Raw genomic sequence first — 22,060 nt, 5'->3', positions numbered from 1 at the left:
TGTACTAAGCCAGCTGTGTATCTCATAATCCTGATAAAGAAGTAGGATTCCAAACCTCAGGTTCTTGCCAGCATTATCATCTGCAACTTTTGGGGTTCCATAGATTGTAGAGTGCTGTTCCAGTATACAGTGGTGCTTAAAAGTTTGTGAACCCTTTTGAATTTTCAATAGTTGTACATAAATATGACCTAAAATGTGATCTGTTTTCCATACAAGTCCTAAAACTAGATAAAGAGAACTCAAACAAGTGAGAAAAAACATTATTCATTTATTTATTGAGGAAAATGATCCAAAGCTACATATTTGTGTGTGGCAAAAGTATGTGAACTTTTGCTTTCAGTAACTGGTGAGCCCACCCCTCCCAGCAGCAATACAGGTAGCCCTCACTTACTGACAGTAATTGGGATTGAGAACTCTTGCTAAGCAATGCAGTTGTAACGTGTGATGTCATGTGACCATGCTGATTTACAATGGCAGTTCCAGCAGTCCCAGTTGCCATCGTTAGGCAAATCCAATGTGGTCGCAGTATCCTGCAGTCATGTGATCACCATTTGTGACCTCCTGCTGGCTTTCTCATTGACCTTGCTTGTTGGAAATTGGCAGTGAAGGTCATAAATGGCGATCATGTGAGCGCAGGACTCTGCAACTTCATAATTGTGAGCTGGTTGCCAAGCACCCAAATTGTGATTACATGATCATGGGGACACTGCAATGGCTGCAACTATGAGGACTGATCGTCTTGTTCAGTGCCATTAGAACTTTAAAGAGTCACTGACCGAGTGGTCATTAAACCTGTAATTGCAACTAAACATTTCCAATAACTCTTGATCAGTCCTGCATATCAGCTTGGAGGAATTTTAGCCCATTCCTCCTTACAGAAGAGTTTCAACTCAGAGATGTTGTGTGGAAAACACATCACATTTTAGGTCTTAGAGCTTCTCCCTTTATTGACTGGCCAGAAGCTATGCCTGTCCCAGGAAGTTGCACTGAGTGCAAAACATAACCTATGCCTCTGTTCTACAGCCTTTAGTCCCTGACAAGGTGATAAAAATAGTTGACACAAGCTTTTAATCACAAGGTCAAAAAAATTAAGTTTGATGTTAAACTTTATTTACCACCTGATTAAAGCATGGAATACAACATTCTTCATAATATTTTATATAAAAAACTTTACATAGCTTTTGTATTACAGTATATAATTATGCTATTCTCTCAAAAATGTATACATCCATCGGGCAAGGAATGCTTTTCATTAACTTAATGATATTAAACGTACTTCATAATAGAAGGTCTCTTAAGAAAAAAAGTAGCTTATAACTAATTTTAAGCATTATATAGATAAAACATACATTTTGCACAAAGTATATTTTATTTAAAGTTGCAAAGAGATATTCTGGACAAAAATATCAAGACATTTAAAGAATTGCACCTCTCACAAATCAAAATTTTCTGTTGCTTTGCTTCAAGCCAAGAATCACATCACATCATCTGATTGAACTGTAATATACTTAGGGACAAATTTCACGGGCAATTTATACTGGCTTGTGTTAACTTCAGTGGGAGTATAACAGTGGTAAGTGAACCATTCTTTAAAAAATGCAATGCACCAAGCACTTAAGCAAGTTTTAATTCAATTTTACTTATTTGTTTTAAAAAATGTCCCTTACGTGCAAATTTGCAGACCTCAAATAACTGGGTTTTCAGCCTCATTCTGAATTTATAATAGGGATTTGAATGGGAAAACTTGTACTGGACTTGGTGTTTTAGAATATTCATAATACTATTCCTCCCTAAACTCTTAAGTGATATAAATGTGAAAAAAAATACTACTTGCTGCACCAGATAACCCAGGGAGAAGTCAAATGGAAATTACTTTGAGGCTGCTGCGGATGGGCTTCTTTCTAGCCCATTTACTGTAAAATACTTCCTCCAAGTATTTCAAGTGTTAGATTACATACAACTCTGTACAACTTTTTGCACAGTATTTTGAATGTCGCAGCATGACTTAACCAGAACCTAACTATCTCAAAATATAAGAGTACTCTATGGGAGCGACATTACAATGCTGAATGACCAGTAGGGCAGGGTTGTACATTCTTACCTCTGTTTTCTTACTACTATTTCTGTACTCCTTTGACTGAAATAATAGAGTAATACTTTGTCTGCTATCAGCACCCGCTAGAGTTAATGGTAATCAAAGCTTCTATTTTAAATTAATGTTGCAAACCTGCTTCAGAAGGAATCTATTTCATGTTTATCACAATTGCTGCTATTGTAGGCATGAAATCAAAGCAAAGCTAATGCTGACAAAAGAAGGGGAGATTCATACCAGAGAGGGAAGAGGCAAGTGCAGCTTGACATGCAAGTCTAAGGCTTACTACTATTGCTAAGAGATCAATAGCAACTGCATGTACACTGGAATTGTGTGTCACAGACAGTTCATCCTGCACTGGTTTCATGATACAGAATTCTATTATGCGGCCAGCTCAAACAAAATTTCATGAATGTTTAAAGAAGTGACACAGGAAACACTGTGTTTACCCTGCAGAACCTGTTCAATGATCTGAACTCAAATCAATTACTGTGGAAACTTTCTTCTAGGGAGTATTCCTAACATTACGATTGTCCATGGAGTTTGGTGTTGCCAAAACAGTTGTATTGATGCCCATAGTCATTATAAAAACACATTCAAATAATATATGCACCATTATTACCATTCTTCACAATCTTCAGGAACACCACAAAGGCTATTATGGAACATCTTCAAACACATGCACACACAGACACACACACACACGCTACCCTTCATGATAAATACATGGTTATTAGATTCCCACCTATATGTTTTTAATTAAAGTCTTAGCCGTTTGAAAGTGTAACTGTTGGCTGCTAAATAAAGCTTTCCTAAGGAAATGAATAATTGAATATACTGACTAGGCTCTTAAGTTTTATGATCAGAATATTCTATATGTAAGTAAAGATCTCACAAAAAAAGCTGCTTCACAGTGCTTTACATTGCAAAACTTTGGAAGATAACTATTTTAAACCCTATGCATATTGCACTTCTTATTCAGATTTAGAAATGTCACTTGCAATGTTGCCACACTCCTTTAATGAAGTCAGAGAGGCGCACCCTCTGAACAGAAAATATTTGACCAAAAAAAAAAGAAAAGAAAAGAAAAAAAGGATGGAGACCAAGCTGCATTTGCAGAACATATTCATACCAGAATTACAGCAATGAGAAAAAACAATCCAATTAAAGAAGAATTCTGTTCAGTACTAGGATTAAAATAACATGATATAAAAATAAATGATTTTTTCAGTCCACAGTGAAATGCCTCTTTGCACTGCAAACATAAATAACTAAATAAGTAAGCTAATGTTTTGTCACAATCCTTTCTAATCAATTGTTTATATGTTTCTCAACATATTTCACAGAAGACAATATTTTGCACTTGCTATGTACAAAAGTCTTTGGTAGAGAAATTAAACGTCAAACTTTTTACGTCTATGAATTGCCAAAAAATCATAAATAAGTAAAACTTACACTGCTTTACTACTGAATTACTTTGAGACAGCGCACTAGAATTTATTTTTTAAAAATCCTGCCATGGTTCTTCCCAAACAGTAACAATGTTGGCAGTGTTAGCGGCCAAACTCTGTTTACAGGGCAAGAAGCGTCACTTCTTCCGCCAGACCTGTCACCCTGGATGGAACCTTTTCGGGCCTTTGGCTTAGGGCTGCAGCCACCCACCTGCCATGCCTCCCTGCTCCCCACTGAATTAGCACTTTACAGTTCATGCTTGCCAATAAGAGTAAGAACAAAATCCGTTTAACACTTTTGCATCTTTAATACATTTGGACAGAAGTCATCTTCCTGCCCTCTTATAGAAACCGTTACATTATTACAACTATACAGAATTTGCCTGCCATACCTTACAAAACTATTTCTTACTGGGCCAAGAATAGTAAGATTTGGACTTATAATAATAATAATAAAAACCGTTCTTAGACCCAAATTCAGAAAAGCCAATAGTACTGAACTGATAACATTGTGACTTTGCTTCCTATTGGCCCCAAGCAACCAGGCTTCCTTCACAAGTACATGTGCACTTATATTAATAAATCAAGGGGTTCCAATAGGAACCAGATTCTTCTGTCTTATACCACTTATAATAATAAAGCGTTAACCAAGCCATTAAAACAACCATAACTCACAATTCGGCAGCAAAAATAGAAATATCTGAAAACACATTAAAGATAGACAGCTTCTACCCAAACATTAATCTATACATTACTCCAAAAGGGAAATATGAGTATAAATTTTAATTTATTCAATCTGCACTTCAAAATTAATCAAAGAATTTGAGTTTGTCATTTGCTTAATATTTAATAATCATTAGACGTTAAGAATCAAGCATTTTTCAAAGCTTTCAAGCTTCTTAAACATTCAAGTCATGAGAGATGCAATAATTGAATTAAAAGGCAGTATGAATTGTTTTTCTCCTACAGTTTCTGGGGAGAGTTTCCTTCATAATATATTTTACAGATTGTTTTATTGATAGCAACCCAGTATCAAGGGAATTTTCATATGATGAAAAATTATCAGCCCTAGAAAACATATAGTACTGCTCTGAAAATGATGTACCACTTACATTCTGCAGTGTATGGCAGAACTAGCAGTAAGGGAGATGGAGATAAAGACTGCTTTGGATTTTAATTGGGTGACTATTATATTACTGCTTAGTCACCATCTTGCTACGGGTTTACAGAATAGACAGCACCAAACCATTCAAATCCTGTATTGATAGAAGAGACAGCACCGAGTCATTTTCAACTGTACGCATTCCTGGTGGAGAAACGCTCCAGCCAATTTTCAAATGAATTTTCACCCTCTCAAATATTTATTAATACATTTGCTAACATCACAAACTTATATAAATAGTACTATCTCACAGAAAGAGTTTCCATTCATTAATTATTTCCAGCAGCTTATGGGCAAATAGCTGGAAGGTACTGAGAAGGAACTACTACTGCAAATCGATTTGAGCAGACAAGCTGAGTGGTAAGAATGACTTGACGTTTACTGCAATAAATTGTCAAATGTGAACAGCTATTCCTATAGGACAGCCAGAATAATAATAGTAATGAAAGAGCCTTCAGAAATACCAGCTTGATCAATACAACCCTGCTGCTCCCATTATTGTAGTTTCTTCTTTGGAGACCTATCAGTTTTTCTTTGCTTTGCTTATGCTTTCATTCTGTGAACTTAGCATGACTCAAGCTTTGGTAAATAGCAGTCACAGAACTACCATGCAAGGGAATGAGTCCCTGTTGTTCGCAACTGTTCTTCAGGAATCCAGATTCTGAACACTACACCTATGCGCAGGAAAAACTTCCTCAGCACAGCTCGGAGTTCTGGGATCAGATCAAACTGCATTATTTCACATAAGTAGGGGTAATATGTCGATGCATGTGCTTTAAACTTGGGAGGAAGAAAGAGGAGAAAAAAAAGTAAGCAATCATACAAATCAATCCCTCCAAAAAGTATGGTTTAATTGAAGGTACAGTTCCCATGGTCAGGGAATGGCCCTGCAATATCCACATTTAAAAAAATATGCTGCTGCAAATTTTCAACTGGTCTTGATGCTACCACCATACCATTTCACTGTGAATTTTCTCAAAATTCTATCTACTGCAGGGACAACCTACTTCCCATTACACCTTCACCTGGCCACTAGAATGCCCTTGCTTTAATTATTTCTTTACCACTCTATCACTGTCAAAGAGTAATGTATACCTACGCAGTGAACATAAATTGGCCCCAACCAGCAAATCCTGCCCATCCTAGATGAGCTGCCCCTTCACACGATCGACATGCGAAGGGGGCTACAGCAGCCTGTAAAGTTTCATATTTTCACATGAAACTAAAGTAAAAATCTTTTCTTACCTTTTCATCACTGACTTTTAGTGTTTTTGTTAAAAGTAGCAACAAGAGATTAGTCCAGGCTTCTCGATGGCTTTCAGAGTTCACAGTGGTAAAATAGGCCAAAGCTTCACTACACACACTAGAGAAAAGAACATGTGAACATTCAGAACCACAGAAAACAGCAGGCAATTCAAGGAAATAGGTTTTGCTAGTTCTCCTCAAATCAGGGATTTTCAGAGGCATACTTGAAGCAAGAGCAGAAAGTGACAGAATACCAACAGTTTTTAATATTTAATTTTTTAAAATCCGAATGAATGAAATTCAGGAGTATTGATATTTTTTCAAACTGGCATTTAATAGGGTTTCCGTTCCTTTCAAGAGTAATTTAAATAGCCTCAATTAACTTATTAACAGTTTTTTTTTCCATTTCCATTTTCACTAAACAAATGGAAAGCAGATGCTAATAAAAACATACAGATATTGAGGATAATGAAGTTTGTCTATTTAACAAAAGTTGGTCTGTCAGTGGAAAAAGTAAAATATGTAATAAAAAGGGGTGGGCAAAATGCTTTATCACAGAACATTCCAACCTGGATTTAGAAACAGTCTGTCAGAATAGCACGTTTCAGGTTTGGGAAATTCCATGGCGGCTCTAATAAATAATTTTTTTAAAAAAATGGCATGGGATACATATATCAGATTGCTTTCACATACAAATTTCCCAATTTCTCTTAATGAAGGATAAAATCTGAACAAGTATTCCTTTGCACGTTTTGCTTAAAGCTCCTCAATTAAAAATGATTTTGACAGAAAAATTCTATGCAGGCCCTGAAATCCTGAAGAAATAAGCTATTGTTGGAATTGTCTTCCCAATATTACTTTGAAGGGTAGAAACAATGCTTACTTCAGGAGCCTCTCTTGTATAGCTTCCCAAGAATCTCTGCGGTTTTCATCAACATACATTCGGAAAAGAATTCTCAGACAACAAGCCAAACTGCTGGTCTCTTGTTTTAGAAGGTTGGGCTTTGATTTACCCTTGAACCCTGAAAATTAATGACATACTGCTTAACACCCAAAAGGAACTGGAAATCAAATCTTGAAATAACCTGAAATAACTGTACATCTGCTCCAGATTTATTCCCTGTGATTTTCAACCTGTGAAGTTCTGAACACATATTTGAATGAGTGCAAAGAGCAGGAGTGTTTGGAGCTGGGTACAGTTAAATCCCCCCCCCCCTTTGCCAGTCCCTTTCTCTTAAGCGGGGTCTTCCAATTTAAAAAAAAAAAAATTGGGTTACTATAACTTTAATGTAAAGTTTAGCAATAACTGGAGTATCTGTGGTACTCCAGATATTGTTAGACTCTAACTTCCATCAAACTCAACTAGCATGGGTAATCATGGTGAGGAATGCAGAGAGTTGTAATTCAACAATTTCTGGAAAGCCACTAACACCCGACCTCTCCTAAGCTGACAAAAGACCCAGTGTTTCTTCCCCACTCTAAAGGCAAGATACATGCTACTGCTTTGGGTTCAGTTCAGCAACCCAAGGATGACCACAAAAGAAATCTCAAAATTCTGTGTGATGAAATAAAATGAACAGGTTATATACTCATACAACAGATGGGTAAATTAATGGCACCTAGTCTGTGTATTCCACCTACAAGTGTTTGCGTGCCCTCCTCCCAGAAATAATAAGCCACTGGGAGATATAACAGTGCTGTATAACAGAATTTCCCAGCATTCCATCAAAGAAGGGGAAAGGACACTTCCCCTATTATCACTGAACCTACAGATATGTATATGATTGAGTTTGTGTGCCCATACACATGAGCATATGTAGCCCCCAACACAGTACCTGATGTCCTCTGGTTCAAAAAGCTATCCACCTTAGCACATACTGATCTTTAAATAAGATCACCAGCAATGTATATTATGTTGTATGATAATATTCTACATTAAATATTTAACTAACCAGTAATTCCATGCCAGTAGACAGTTTAGATTGCAATTTACACCAGTGTAATTGTTACAATAACTTTCTAAAATCTTCCACCCTATTTTATGTTTACCTGCCCTCCATAAGACGGTCCTTTGTTCATAATTTGAGTTGAAAGCTTTTGAAAATGAATGGGACTCTTGCAGACAATCCAGTAACTTGAACAGATGTTGGGAAGACATGAATTTGTACATTCCCTGGTCTTCAGTGTCAATGTGTATATCTGTATCTAGTGTGTCCCTCTAAAGAAGAAATTCAGTAACAGGAACTATTAGCTAAGGAAGCAGGTTACAAAGGTTTCTTCTTAAACTTTAAATAGTATTAAATAGCTTCTGTAAAAGCTTTAATAGAGCAGACCCTAGTTTTGATCTTAATTCAAATGTATTTGAATAGGTTAATATTTTTCCACATGTGCACAGTGAGAGTAAAGAATGCATGTCAATCAAAGAAACAGCTGTCTTACCTGAGCAGCAGCCATATGTTCAGCATCTTCTTTCTTACTTGTTGCTGGGTAAAATACTATATTATCAATTGTCTGAATCAACTCCAGCTGGACCACACATTTTATGAGGAGGCTGGCAAAGAGTTTCTGGTCTAAAATAATATATTGTATTTAGATTTTTACTCTAAAAAGAACATAATGTTCTTACTTCAAAACCACTGCCTTGATCCCTTTCAACAAGACTTCTTAGCTAGTGCACACTATACATTTCTTTCTAGAGATTCAGGCATACGTGATTTTCCTCTGCTACCATGTTGTTAGTGAAATGGTTATGATCTCTAAATAGGTTCCATGCCATTTACTTTAAAAAGAAACCTAAGGTAGAATTATATCACCTGTACATGTAAAAAAGCAAACTTGGTTATTACTATATGGGCCTTTTAAACTTAGGCATGAAATTAACCAATCTAATAGCTGAAAGAATGCAACCAGCATAATTTTTGAGAAACTGTTCTAACAATTGGTTCAGCCAAGGTGCTGCAGAGAATACCTGGTATTGTTTATTTAATTTACTGAATGATACAATCTTCATACCACACCAATCAAGTAACTTTGGGCAGTTAACACTAAAACAAAATAACAATCCAAAGTAAAACACTGAGCCCTCAGACCAACACAATATAACTAAAATCACCAGGGACCATAACCTCAGATCAAATATTTGCTTTAAAAGAAGAGTTTGCAGAGTCAAGGGGCCAATCTTATTTCTCAAGACAGCATGTTCCAAAATGTTGAAGGCAGCCACAGAGAAGCCCTGCCTTCTGGCCCACATCCCTTTCACCTCTTGCAGTGACAGGACCTTAAGCAAGTCCTTCCTCAGAGCACTTACAGGGCAGGCAGAATCATGGTCAATCAAATCAGATCAAATCTAAAATCAAATCTAAGACTAAGAGAGCAACAGCAGTATCTTAATGGGTCAAGAACTGGACACAGCTGTTGTTGCAAACTTAGTTGCGTATCTTAATTTGCATCGAGGACTTACTTCCCAGAGGGCTGGAATGAAAACGTATCAATGTGAACTGCAAACTTACTTGAATAAGGGCCACCTTTCCAGCTGTCATCTGTGGGATTTGAAAACTGGCTCTGCCCTCTTTCTGAAGCATTTTTACTACTTAAAGACTGGCGATCCAGGTCTACCTCCTAATAGAAAATATATCTGTGTTAACTTTTTTTACATCTTAGTCACAAATCTCAGTTTCAAGACAGTTTTAATTCTTCAGACATTTCATAATAAAACTATACTGTAGCTGCTCCTTGCCATTATTTTTCCCTTGTTTACATCATTTTATATCTTGAAACAGTATATCTCAGAAACAACAGAAAGATTAATATTTTTGTAATTTTTATTTCCACATTAAATGTCAATAAACATGAAGCTGTCACATGCAACTTTTACTAGGTAAGAAACTAGAACATGTACCAGATGTTTTTCAGATGAATCATCTTCCATTCCTGCTGGCCTCCATGTCAGCAATCTTCAAGAAAGAAATGCATAAATCAGATATATTGCTGAATCTGAAACACTGGCATACTCTACATTTTAGAAATACACTCACACATGAGGAATGGTAGTTTTGAAGATCTCTAGCATACAATTGCAGGTTTGGTCCCATACTTCAGGACTGAATTTTTGCCCATTTAATATTACCAGGCTTTCTAAGCAGTTTGTACCTGATCGAGCCAGCTGTTCATTATCTATAGAAAAATTAAATCACAGATGAAAGCAAGAACATTTATGATGATAACATCAGAGACTTGTACAGCTTGAGTTGACAACTAGTTGTGCTGTGAGATAGTCCCTATTAGAAAGTAGCCTATTGCAAACTGGAAAATCAGTTGATAGTACACTAGTGAGAAACTGACATGTGCTGTCTTTCCCCTCCAAAACAGTTCCCATCCATTCGGTTACCCAGTGTTCTTCATATATTTGATTTTGTATTAGTATAAATACTTGTGATTACTAACCACTGATTTCCCTGAAAACCAGAATCCAAAGTTTGTTTTAAAACTTAAAAAAAAACAACTATACTTACATTCCATTGAAATCAATGGAACAAACTACTCATAGACTTCAATGATTTCAAAGTCTGGATTTTTTTAAAGAACCCAAATAAGAACCAAACTTGGTTGCATAAATCCATTTGACATGCATCCCTGTACCCCAGAATTATTCATATAAAAGAAGAAAACCATGTTAAGAGGCTAATGTTAAGAAGCAAGAGGATAAACTGTTTCAAGGAACAGAAGGAAGAAAAGAAAATGTGTCCTATTCTAAATCCAATAATAGCTTTACAGGAAGCTACTATGAACTTTGCACGAAGGCAATATGTTTGCACCCCAGCAATCTGTGATATGGAAAATCTAAACTAAAAGATCGATGTGTTTGTTGGTGTGGGTCTAGGAATATTAATACCCCACTGTCTCATATAACATAACATAATGACTTTCTGGTATGAGAAGTCAAGGGGCAAAAATGCACTCACAATTATTTTTTCCTAAAAGGGGAAAATGGAACTTAGCAGTACTGCAAAAGCCATTCCCTCTCTCTTTTCATTGCAAGAAACAGGTTTGTTTTTTAAAAAACCTGCAAAACTATTGTTATTTGAACCTGGCTTCTAATTATATAAAGTGGTTATGAGTTCATTTTTCAAATAAGAATTTAATTCTGCAGTTTGATTGCAAACACAATCCTTAAACAAAAGGTTGATGTTACCCAGCCACTTTATAAAATTTGTAAAAATTATTTAAAAGAACATATGCAAAACTTAATAAGTGACGTAGCACTTAAAACCATCTCCCAGGTTACTGAAAGAACAATGCTATGTAATAAAGAATTCTTGAAAGAAGGAATAAGAGATATTGTTATCAATACAATACCACAAATGCAGCATTAGTTAAACAGTAAGCTTATACTATTCTTTTTCACAAAGAATATGCAGTGTATTAGTAAAAATAATTTGTCTTTTTCAAAAAATACATTTTTTCAGAGTCATCCTTTTTGGAAAAGCATGGAAGTATGGAGGAAAAAGAGGAAGATGAATTTCACACACAAAGATATGCAGAATAAAGTGACACATATGTAAATAAACTACCTTGTTTTACACACCAGTGTAACTGTGTAAATATGTCAGCAAGAAGAATTTCATTCAGAGCTTCATAGAACTGTGTAAATACATCACAGATTGCATAAAGTGCATGATTACAGGTAGTAGTCATCCATTCAGACTTCTATGGAGAGAAGAATCAAGGGTTGTATTTTTCTGATTGCTAACAGGGAAGAGTTCTGATTATATAATCATCATTTTTTAAAAAATATTGAGTTCACTCTTGTTTACAGAGTTCACCTAACCTTATATCAACATTTAGACTGCAAAATTCTAAGGACCATGACTTATCCTTTTTAAAATCATTAGCCAAGGAAGCACCATATACTCTGTGTACTGCCATGCAAATGTTAACTGGAAGGCCAACTGAAGAACAGAGTGCCTGTTATTCCTCTTCAGCTTGACAAAGATTAAAGAGCTAAAGAGTGAAAACCATCACTGTATCCTTTCAGCATACCACGTCAAACAAAGTGTTGTGGATTCAGTCTGAAGAAGGAGCACAACACTAAGGGGAAGAACCATGTTTACTGCAACGATGCCTGCTTTACAAGAAAGAGGGACCCTAAACAATGGAAAAACAAAGATTTATAGAGAAGTTATGGATTATAAGGTTGGAAATCCCAGGGATCTGACTGGCTGGCCAATTTGGGGAAGCTAGGCCAGCCCTTATCAGTGTACCTGGAGTCAGTTCTATTGTTAGGCGAAATGGCCCTTTCAGGAGGGCAGCAGAGCTGAGGAAGTTCATTGTTAAAGGAGATGGAACATTCAGGTCATCGGATGATAAGTGGATGGACGGCTGAGGTTTCTCTGGGTTACAATTTCCTTGGCAGGGCTGCCCTTAGGCTGTACTGTGAGCTGGTGAGGAGGCTTCTATTCTTTGGCTTAGATGGGATTGCAGGGGGGCCTTCTCTGGGGCAGGGTGGGTCAATTTGGGTCTGATGGGATTAGGCAAAGAGATGAACTGGGTCTGACCTTGGTCATATCTAAAAGACCGGGGTGGGGGGTGGGGTGTAGTCTCCATTTTGTTTGTTAGATACTAACAAACTAAATGTAGTATAAGGCGCTACAGAAGCCTTATAACTTAGCTTTTTCCATTCTATTGCCTTCCAGACATTTTGGAATGCAACTCTCATAATTCTGAATTTTAGAACTGTGCTGACTGGGCATTGTGGCAACTTATGTTTAAGATATGGGGAAAATATCAGATTGAACATTTTAATTTTAAAGCCTTTCTTTTCTCAAACAAACCCCCAGAAACGTATCATTTTATTTGGCTGTTATTCTTGTTTTAAATAACTTTTTAAAGCATTCTAATCCCAATTAAATAGTATAACATTGCTTTCAATACCTCTGTTTGGAGTTCTGGAAGCTTCATGTTGTCAAATATCCTAAACACAATTCGAAATAGATCTTGCCACCAGTGCTTTTCGAAGGTTTGGCCATAGCTCTTCATTATTTCAAACATAACTGTTAGTCCCCTACAATGTGAGAAAAACAGCCATTACAAATGGTAAAAAAAAATTAGCAAAAGAAGAAAAAGTAACTTAACATAATGCAATTTGTTCCCAATGCCCTGCAAATCTAAATCTGAAAATGTTTTCTTTTAATTAATATTGCCTTGATTCATCTCTTGGGGAAAGAATGAAGGGAAAATGTTTTACTAGCAATTATAATTGCAATACTTCATTACCTTGTCCGCACATCTAGCTTGCACCGATTGATGATACAAGAAAGTTCGAACAAAATAGGGAACCATCCTCTAACCCAAACCCTGTCTCCAGGTGCTACATTCATGTCATCACTTGTATATTCTCTCAAAACCTGTGAACAGATGAGAGTTGGTAAATGAGTACAAACACAGAAACCACTTAATCAGATCTTGCTGCAAAATTGAGAAATGCGGGTAAATAAAATCAGAACATGTTTCAAAAAGGACTTGAAACACAAGTATGTCAATCTACACTTCACAATAAATTCACATGTGTCCTGGTAAGACAAAATTTAAAATTCAACATGTTTTATCTATTCCCCAAATATACATGAAATGTTAGGACAGGAGATTTAAGGTTTCTTAAACTCATATTTGAAAATATATTATTCACCTAAGAATATAGATTGGTAAATCATGAGATTCATATTCTTCAGCCAGAAATGTACACAAGTTTGAACTCAATAATGGCAAGCTTCCTTTTAAAAGGAAAAATCAGCAAGCAATCATCCTAAAAATTAACTGGAGTGTTCAAGAGGGAAGATATAATATGGATATCTCTAAAAGCTCTCTTGAAGTATTAATTTTAAGTCTAAAAAATCCACAGAAATACAAATTTAGAGAAATACCTGTGGTCTTTCTGAAACATATTTTGCACAGTAACGAATAAGTCTAATTGCTTCCATACTGGTATCTGGAAAGGCCGCATTGCAGGCAAACTCTGATAAACATTTTACAGCATCCTGGAATGAATCTATGGCTGCAGGAAAATGCTGTTGAAAGATAGTAGCTGTAGAAGAAAATAAAAGGAAAAACAAGCCACCTTTAAAATTACATCTGCCCTGTTGGATATCTTGGGTAACTGGTACCCAAGCAAATCAGGTGAAACGTAGGATGAAAAATACATTGCTACAGCAACATTTGACTTTCTATATAATAATAAAGTCAAAGAATTGCAGTTTTGAAAGCTGACCAGTTACACCAAACCTGCTTAACTTACAAGTTGTAATCAATCAGATTATGTGGCCAGCAAGCAGAGAGGTATACTGGAGGTCACGACACAGTGGCAGTCAAGTAACACTTTAGTGTCACTGCAAATGTAACAGTTCTTTTGTCAGTGAATTCCCCTGTAGAATAATCTGAATAGTCTGAAGAGAACTGGCACCCCAGCCCACACTCATTTTTATATTGGAAAGAGAAATGAGAAATACGTGTGAAGCATAATCAAGAAAAAAGAATATTTCAAACTTTATTATTTCAATTACTGTATATAAAGATGGTCATTATCGATTTCTTTTGGCATATTAGTTTTCATAGCATTTACTTACTAACTATATGTGCTGTTGTCTGGAATGCCAACTCCACAATATTCCCATCATGATCAGAGGCTGCTTGATGAAATACTGCAAAGATATTTTTCCACCCTGAGCGAATATTAGCAGCTTGAGAGTTCACCATCTGAGTAATACAGCGGATTACCATGTCCCGAATTGTTGGGGATCTAAAGGGAAAATACTACTTTATTTGAGGACTTTTTCTGCATAGTATTAATAAATTCTAGATAGCCATAAGGAAACAGATTTACATTTCAAGACACATAACAGACCTGTTTTTCTTCATGATATGCTCAAAAGGCCTCAAAAAGTCTTTCTGAAATCGGAAATTGGCTAACTCTCCCTTTTCAAGAAACTTCATTGACAGTTGCCTCAAAGAATCAACTGCAAAAATTGCCACATCTTCATTAGGATTGCAACCAACCTATAAATGAGAAAAACAGGAATTGCCTTAAAGAAGTGTAATCCCAGGTAGACTGGACTACTGAAATCCAATACACCAATCTCTTTGACTTTAGGCAACAGACATAATCAGAGTGAGTCCAGAGTTGAAGTTCTCCAAAAAGAATCACCCTAATCCTGAACTTATATCTTTGCAGGAAATGCTGTTGACTTGTGATTTATTCTACTCTAATCAAGGTACAAGTACGACAAATCTAAGTATTCAAGCCTAAATAATCTTAAAAATATCAATACATTAAGGCAAATACATGTAGAAGATAGACAAAAATCTTCAAGAAACAAAAAGATAATATAAACTCATTGTGGTATATATCCTCAAGTCACTGTAATTATGGAAACATCTATTATGTCCTGTATAGCTTTACATGCGATGAAAGTGAATTTTCCATATATTTAAAAGCTGTTAGCACATTACATTCTTTCTTCCCCTCCTTGTAGGGCAAACATCTTCATAACAATTGTTCATCACCCTTATGAGATGATCTCACCCTTATCTCACCATTATGAGATCCAAAATTATGAATTACATTATTGGGGCTATGTCAGAAAACAAATATATTTTATTTAAATGCATTTTTATATACTGCTTCCCATTTTAAAAATCTCAAAATAGTTTACAATAAAATTACAGCCAATAGGCATGAGATATCTATACAAGTAGTCTGTAATTTTGCCTGTCTGCCACATATAGTCTCCAGGTTGAGAGACATGAATCCCTGCAAAGTTTACTGGTACCAAATTGACATTTTCTGTCATGCTCAATGTATGAGCTGTACACAGTACACTATGATGATTCCATATCAAGATTTTATAACGCAAGTTGATCTTCCATCTGGTGCAAGAATTTGCCACAAAAACTGTATGAGTCTTAAGGTGAAACTACATAGAAATTAATTTTGGCATCTAAACTGTACCAAAGAAGTTTTACAATGTTTAAAATTTAAAATACCTTGTTAAAATGATCTCCAATTACATGCCATATCCTGGACCACTGCAGCCTAATTCTATTCATGTTGTAATAAGAGATTTCAACTATCTTCTGCAAGCTGAACATGCGGGGATGGTGAGGGGAAGCCAGTTCATCCATGGAAACAGCACATAACCATCGAACAAAATCAACTGAAAGTTTAAGAAATAAACTGTTAAATATGATATGGTCCGGTGCAGTTATTTTTAATTTCAGCAGATTTTTTCAACATACCTATTGCATTCCCATCTAGTCTAGTTGAACCAGTGAATATCCTATGAAATAAGCAGAGAAGCAGCATTAATCCTCAACATACAGAATATTAGGAAAAGCTCATTGTACAATACTGTATTTGATTCTAGATTGAAGAAACAGAATTTCTAAATTGTATTCTGAGAGTACTCATGGAACTCCCTGCTGATTACAGGACAGCTATAAATTTAAAACATATGGCATTTTGTGTTGGGGAGGGGAAGACCCAACAACAGTTATGGCAATTTCTCTAAGGTTAATCTCATCTTTTGACTGAAATCTAACCCCTTTCTTTAGCATCATGGACATGCCCCAAGAATGGTGTTACAATTTATTTAAAAAATATTAAAATTAGCATTTGAATCCAAAAATCAATGTTAGAGCCTCCTGAACTAAACAAATAACCTATCATACAGAAACAACAATACTACACCTGTCCACTGCTACCACCACACTTTGAGAACTGGTTTCTCCCACAGATTCTTGAATGCTGGCTATCTGCCTTCTATCAACGCTTCCACCAACAAAGTTACCTAATTAGGAAGAGACCAAAATTAAATTGTTACATATAAAAGATAAATCACCACTAGGATCCATTATAAGGCTATTTCACTGTGATCAGGAAGTTGAACAACATATAGGTCAGAGTTTGCAAAAATATTGCAAAAACGTTGAAAGAATTACAAAACTGGCAGACTTAGATGATCATTTTATTAGGTTACATGTGATTCAGCAGCTAAGGAGACTTTAGTTCTGGGGGTTCATTGAATGGTAGTATGATTAAAGTTATGATGAAAAGTGATCTATAGGATTTGTCTCCAGTTCAGTTTCTTATTTTTACTATCATAAATTATAATAAAAAGCATTTATGCAATTAAGGCTAAAACAGCTAGGTCCATCAAAAATAAAAAAACCTGAGTATTCACTACAGTGACAAAATGCTCTGATGGAAATAGCTTATAACTACAGGTGTAAGAAAAGAGTCAAATCAATTCTTCTCACCCAGTCCAAGACCCATGAAATCTTCTCCTCCAGATGTGAAACTTTTGAGACTCCCTTCTCTTTCACGACCAGACCCAGACAAGTAGCGTGTTTTAACTCCAGTTCCTATCAGCTGTGCTAACTCCAGCTGGCTGATGCATTTCAGAATCTAATAAAAGCAAATTTAGTATCAAATCCAGTAACAACAAACTTTCTAAACAAAGCGATTTGCAAAATCTAGTGCAAATTCCATATAGGCAAGCTTCCTTTTTCATTCCAATCCTCACTGAAGAACAGATATATATACATACACACATATACATATACACACACATACACACAAACAAACAATATTTTAGGTGTGTAGTATGGCTTCAAAACGTGGCTTGATCTTCCCTATTTTTGGTGTTATAACAACCAGAAACTTATGGTACCCACTTTGTCTCTTGAACCCTTTCCCCCAGTCTACAAAAAGCAGGCTGAAAAACATTTGCCCATCTATTTTACAGCCATCATATTACTAGCTATGGCCAGTAAGTACAAGAGATCTGAAATGTGGTCCCTTGACCAAATTACATTTGCTTACTCTGTTCTAGGTTCATAGGCAGCATATTATCCCAGTTGCTGAGAAACAATAGCAGGAGAAAAACAGTCCCTCTGTCCTGCTCATGGGCTTCCCAGAGGTATATGACTGGCCATTGTGGGAAACCAGAACCTGCACTATTTTTAAATTCCAACACTAACCAATACACTTTTGTAATTGACTTGCAACCAGTAGCTTAACATACAAAAATATGCATTGTGCAGTTTGGTGAATTGGAAAAGAATTGTTAGATGATGTATTTTTTTGAAAAGTGGAGAAACTTTACAATAGTATAGACTAGTGATAATTCCAATGTTTAGACATGTTACAAATTGAAACCCCAATGCTCTAAAACTAGCACTAATTCAATATACAATTATTTTATTATTTTATTAAAAATGTTTTTATCCTGCTTTTCACATGTTAGGTGATGTTAGGTAAGCACATGTTAGGTGATCTGGAGATGGATGGAATTTCTATCACCCCATTGCCATGGTAAGATCATGCCTGATCTAATTGTGATTGAGAGCCATCTGTAACCTATCAGATCAAATCTTTATTATGGTCATAGACCAGCACAATCTCTAAAAGGTGGAGGGGCCCATTTGGATGGTCAGCTCCAGCCAAATGGATCCAGCTGATTTCCAAAGAACACTTGGGGAATATCTCAGCTCTCTGGTAGGCAGTTCTGTCCAATGCCTGTTGAGCAACTGGCAACAGGAGGTAAACTGATGGTTACCCATATTTATTTATTTGCTTTCTTAAAAGACTTATATAGCCACCCATCTTATGCACCATAACCCGGGTGGCTTACAAACAACAATAAGACATTTGCCAAAGTTTTGATTCTGCAAAAGTCTTTGCAGAGTCTTTGGGAGAAACTAGGCCATGTCTTGCCCTATTTTATGGGACTCCTTTTGGCTTGTAAACTCTAAGAAAGAAAGTAGATAGGGTGATTCCTAGATTATCCTCTGCCCTGTGGGTAGTGGGTAAAGAAGTAATCACTTGGATGTGGAGACTGCCAATGCCTCCTTGTGGAAGGGAGAGTTACCAGCAGCCTTGAAAGAGGCTACCGTGTGCCCCTTTCTGCAGAATCCATCCCTGGATCCAGGGGTTTTTAATAACTATCATCTGATCACCAACCTCCCCTCTTTAGGGAAGGTTGTTGAGATAGTGGTGGTGGACCAACTTCATAGCACCCTTGATGAAGTGGATTTTTTGGACCCTTTTCAATTGGGAATCTGGCCCTAGTATAGGACAGAGATTGGTCATTCTCTTGGATGACCTGGATCAGAAGCTAGATGGGATAGTGTATCCCACCTGGTCCTATTAGACTTCTCAGGAATCTCCAACACAGGTAGTCCTCGTTTAGTGACTGCCTCATTTAGCAACTGTTTGCAGTTACATGGTGATGCAAAAGTTCACATTTACAGCTTTCACAGGTCTATAAAACAAAGGAAAGCTGAAGTAAGATCATAAGCACAGTCACAGTTTCACTTAGTGACTGCTTCGCTTAATGACTGAATTGTCAGTCCCAAGTGTGGCCACTAAATGAGGATTACCTGTACATCAACCATGGTATCTTACCATGGGGATTGGTTGGATATTGGAGGTGTGGTTTTGCAGTGGTTCCATTCCTTCCTCAGTGGGTACTTTCAGTTGGAAAGATTGAGAGGTTGGCCAGATGGCCCCTGATATGTGGGGTGCCACAGAAATCAGTCTGGTCTCCCTGCTCTTTAACATAATATGAAACCCTGGGAGAGGTCAGCCAACAGTTTAGGGAGAGGTTGGTCAACTTTATTTTCCCACCCAGGCTATGAGGGGAGATGCCGTTGGCATCTTATCCTGATACCTGGAGGCTGTAAGGGCCTAGATGGGAGAGAGAACCTCCCTACTCAGCTGCTGTTTGTACATCAGACAAACAAAAAAAGAGCAAGTTTGTGATTTAGGGGTCCTTCTGGACTCCTACATTCATGCACTGCGCCATCTTTTCTTCTTTGTTCTTTAATTTGTTGTTAGTGCTATTTTTGTTGGAGAAGTTTATCATTGTTATTTGTGTCTTTCTAATATAAATTAAAAATGTAAAACACACTGTGGATGTTTTAAATTTTTTGCTACATTATGTACAGGTAGTACCCAGTTTAAGAATGAGTTCCATTCCTAAGGTCTGTTCTTAAGTTGAATTTGTAAACCGGACTAGTATTATTGTATAATACTGTATAAGTAGTATTGTGTAATGAACTCAAATTTTGCTATAATAAGCTCCATTCTTAACTATGGGTCATCCTTAAACCAGGTGTTCTTAACCCAGGGACTGCATGTAAACTGCTGAGAGTTGCTAGATTGTAACAAGGTACTATAAGATAAATATATAAATAAATAAATCAAAGGCAGTAACATTTCTGCAAAGGCAGTAACATTTCTGTATACTGTATGGTTTTTACCTCATGCCAGGAATTTCCCAGATAATTGCCATCAGTGTGTGCCACTGTAATAAGTGTTTTAATTGTATCTATGTTCTTCTGTTTCATTTCTGTGATGCTGGAGCTGGCAGTCAACAAGGAAAAGCGGGCAAGTGCCTGCACATAAGCATCTCGTTCAAGCTAAAGTATTATAAAAAACAGAAGTTGAAATAAGCCATTGTAAAAGTTTTCTTCCTCAAAAGAGAGAATATGGGCTAACAAAGTTATATAAGGCTAGCTAAGCATGGAGGCTAGATATGGAGGTGTGAGAGAGTGAACATGAAACATAAGAATGAGTATTTGAATTGAGAGGATTAAAGAAGAGCCTGCCATAAATCATGCCCAGTGACAGGTAGTAATCCTTCAAGGGTCCAGAGAGGAATTTTTCTACCCTCTGGAGAAACCAGGGACTGAACCTGGGATTTTGGTATATCAAGCACATCCTCTAACTGCTAGATGTTTACACAACTTTAGACCAATGCTAAGAAATATCATTTTGACAATTTCAGAATGTTGCTATTCTGCATTTAATATTGTGTATGTCAACACTACCAACCTGCATGCCAAAAATGCAGGCTATTCGGATAGCACATCGTATTCCTTCTAAGCACAATGATGCAACTTCAGTGTCATCACAATTCTGAAGACCGACACTATACGCAGCAAGTAATGGAGTCCACACAAGCTAACATTGGGGAAGTAGAGAAAAAGAAATAGCTGTAAATTTAATTTATTACCATCTAAATGCATCTTGCACCAAAGAGCAATCTAGTATAAAGGCAAAGGTGATTGCTTCTCCTAATCTTACACTAAACCAAGAAATAAAGCAAGTTTTTAAATATCTTTTTAAATGTTGTCTATAGCAAAGTCTAACACATATCCTCTTTCCTCCATTATTTCCAGCCTGTCTTTCACACTCGTGAAATGTGTCACTGCACACCCTAAATATCCCATTTATTAAACAGACACTGTGCAGATAGAATTTCAGATTTACATTTGGCATATTTGAAAACCATGTTAAATACCTTTAAGTTTAATTGCATACTTACTTTGAACATAGGTCTGACATGATCCAGGTGAGTTGCACTAGTAAAAGGTGCCTTTGCATGGCTTACTGCCTCCATAAGGGCTTTAGCAGTCTTAGCCATTTGTTCCATTTCTAGATTGTATAACAACCGTCGCTGCTTCTCACTGGCTACACCTAAAAAAAACATCTTGTTGCCCAAATGTGTTTTTAAGCATATGTATACTAAATTCTAACAAGGCAGTATATAGACTTTAAGAAAAAAAAAATCTTTCTACATTCCCAAAGAAACCCAACTTAACAAAATATAATTAAATAGGCAACAAAATAAGCCAATGCACACCAAAGATAAGTTAGTCAATAACTTATTGTTAAAGAGCTATTCTTCTGTTACAGCCAGGCCCAAAGTGCTCCTGGGAGCTCATGCAATCTTAGTTTTCTAAGTATATGCTTCCATTGCTGTTATTTTATTATGACTGACTCATTCTGGATTATTCCTATTTATTGCCAAACAGGAAGGGTTTGACACAAATGTGCCAGACATCAATTAAGTGGTAACCTGAGATTTGTGATGTGGAAGGAACAGAAAATAGACTCATCGATCTAGCCATCTGCCAGATTCACCCCCAGTCCCCTGCCTGTCCCCTCTCCTACCCTGGGAATCAGCTGCCCAGGCTGGAAGAGGTGGCAGGCGGAGGGGTAGGGGAGTCTCCAAGCTGATTCCCAAGCAATGCCAGGAGGATCAGGTAAAAGAA

The 22,060-nt window shown here is 36.6% G+C and overlaps 1 protein-coding gene across 3 annotated transcripts in view; it reads right to left on the bottom strand.

Moving 5' to 3' along the window:
- Positions 1–3,150: 3,150 nt before the first annotated feature.
- The window catches only part of ARFGEF2 (ARF guanine nucleotide exchange factor 2), a 47,017-nt gene continuing 28,107 nt past the window's right edge, over positions 3,151–22,060 (bottom strand). For 2 of the 3 annotated variants that reach the window (XM_007434628.4, XM_088128477.1), the window contains 21 exons: positions 21,331–21,482; positions 20,838–20,966; positions 20,264–20,422; positions 17,258–17,405; positions 16,689–16,788; positions 16,238–16,278; positions 15,986–16,155; positions 14,847–14,998; positions 14,569–14,741; positions 13,870–14,030; positions 13,223–13,353; positions 12,881–13,010; positions 11,521–11,656; positions 9,985–10,123; positions 9,849–9,903; positions 9,460–9,568; positions 8,390–8,520; positions 8,000–8,168; positions 6,834–6,972; positions 5,951–6,068; positions 3,151–5,485 (listed from right to left, as the gene is read on the bottom strand). In XM_007434628.4, coding sequence (XP_007434690.1) covers positions 5,309–5,485; positions 5,951–6,068; positions 6,834–6,972; positions 8,000–8,168; positions 8,390–8,520; positions 9,460–9,568; positions 9,849–9,903; positions 9,985–10,123; positions 11,521–11,656; positions 12,881–13,010; positions 13,223–13,353; positions 13,870–14,030; positions 14,569–14,741; positions 14,847–14,998; positions 15,986–16,155; positions 16,238–16,278; positions 16,689–16,788; positions 17,258–17,405; positions 20,264–20,422; positions 20,838–20,966; positions 21,331–21,482 — 2,819 coding nt within the window. In that variant the 3' untranslated portion in view covers positions 3,151–5,308. Of the gene's footprint in view, positions 5,486–5,950; positions 6,069–6,833; positions 6,973–7,999; positions 8,169–8,389; positions 8,521–9,459; positions 9,569–9,848; positions 9,904–9,984; positions 10,124–11,520; positions 11,657–12,880; positions 13,011–13,222; positions 13,354–13,869; positions 14,031–14,568; positions 14,742–14,846; positions 14,999–15,985; positions 16,156–16,237; positions 16,279–16,688; positions 16,789–17,257; positions 17,406–20,263; positions 20,423–20,837; positions 20,967–21,330; positions 21,483–22,060 lie in introns of those variants that run through there. The other variant, XM_025170801.2, reaches the window with a different exon arrangement.

This window comes from Python bivittatus, unplaced genomic scaffold, assembly GCF_059951505.1.
Source record: "Python bivittatus isolate LINGU-HERP-01145 unplaced genomic scaffold, Pbiv_v1 ctg000700_np1212, whole genome shotgun sequence".
NCBI classification, from domain to species: Eukaryota; Metazoa; Chordata; class Lepidosauria; order Squamata; family Pythonidae; genus Python; species Python bivittatus.
This window is presented reverse-complemented; position numbering and strand designations above follow the sequence as displayed.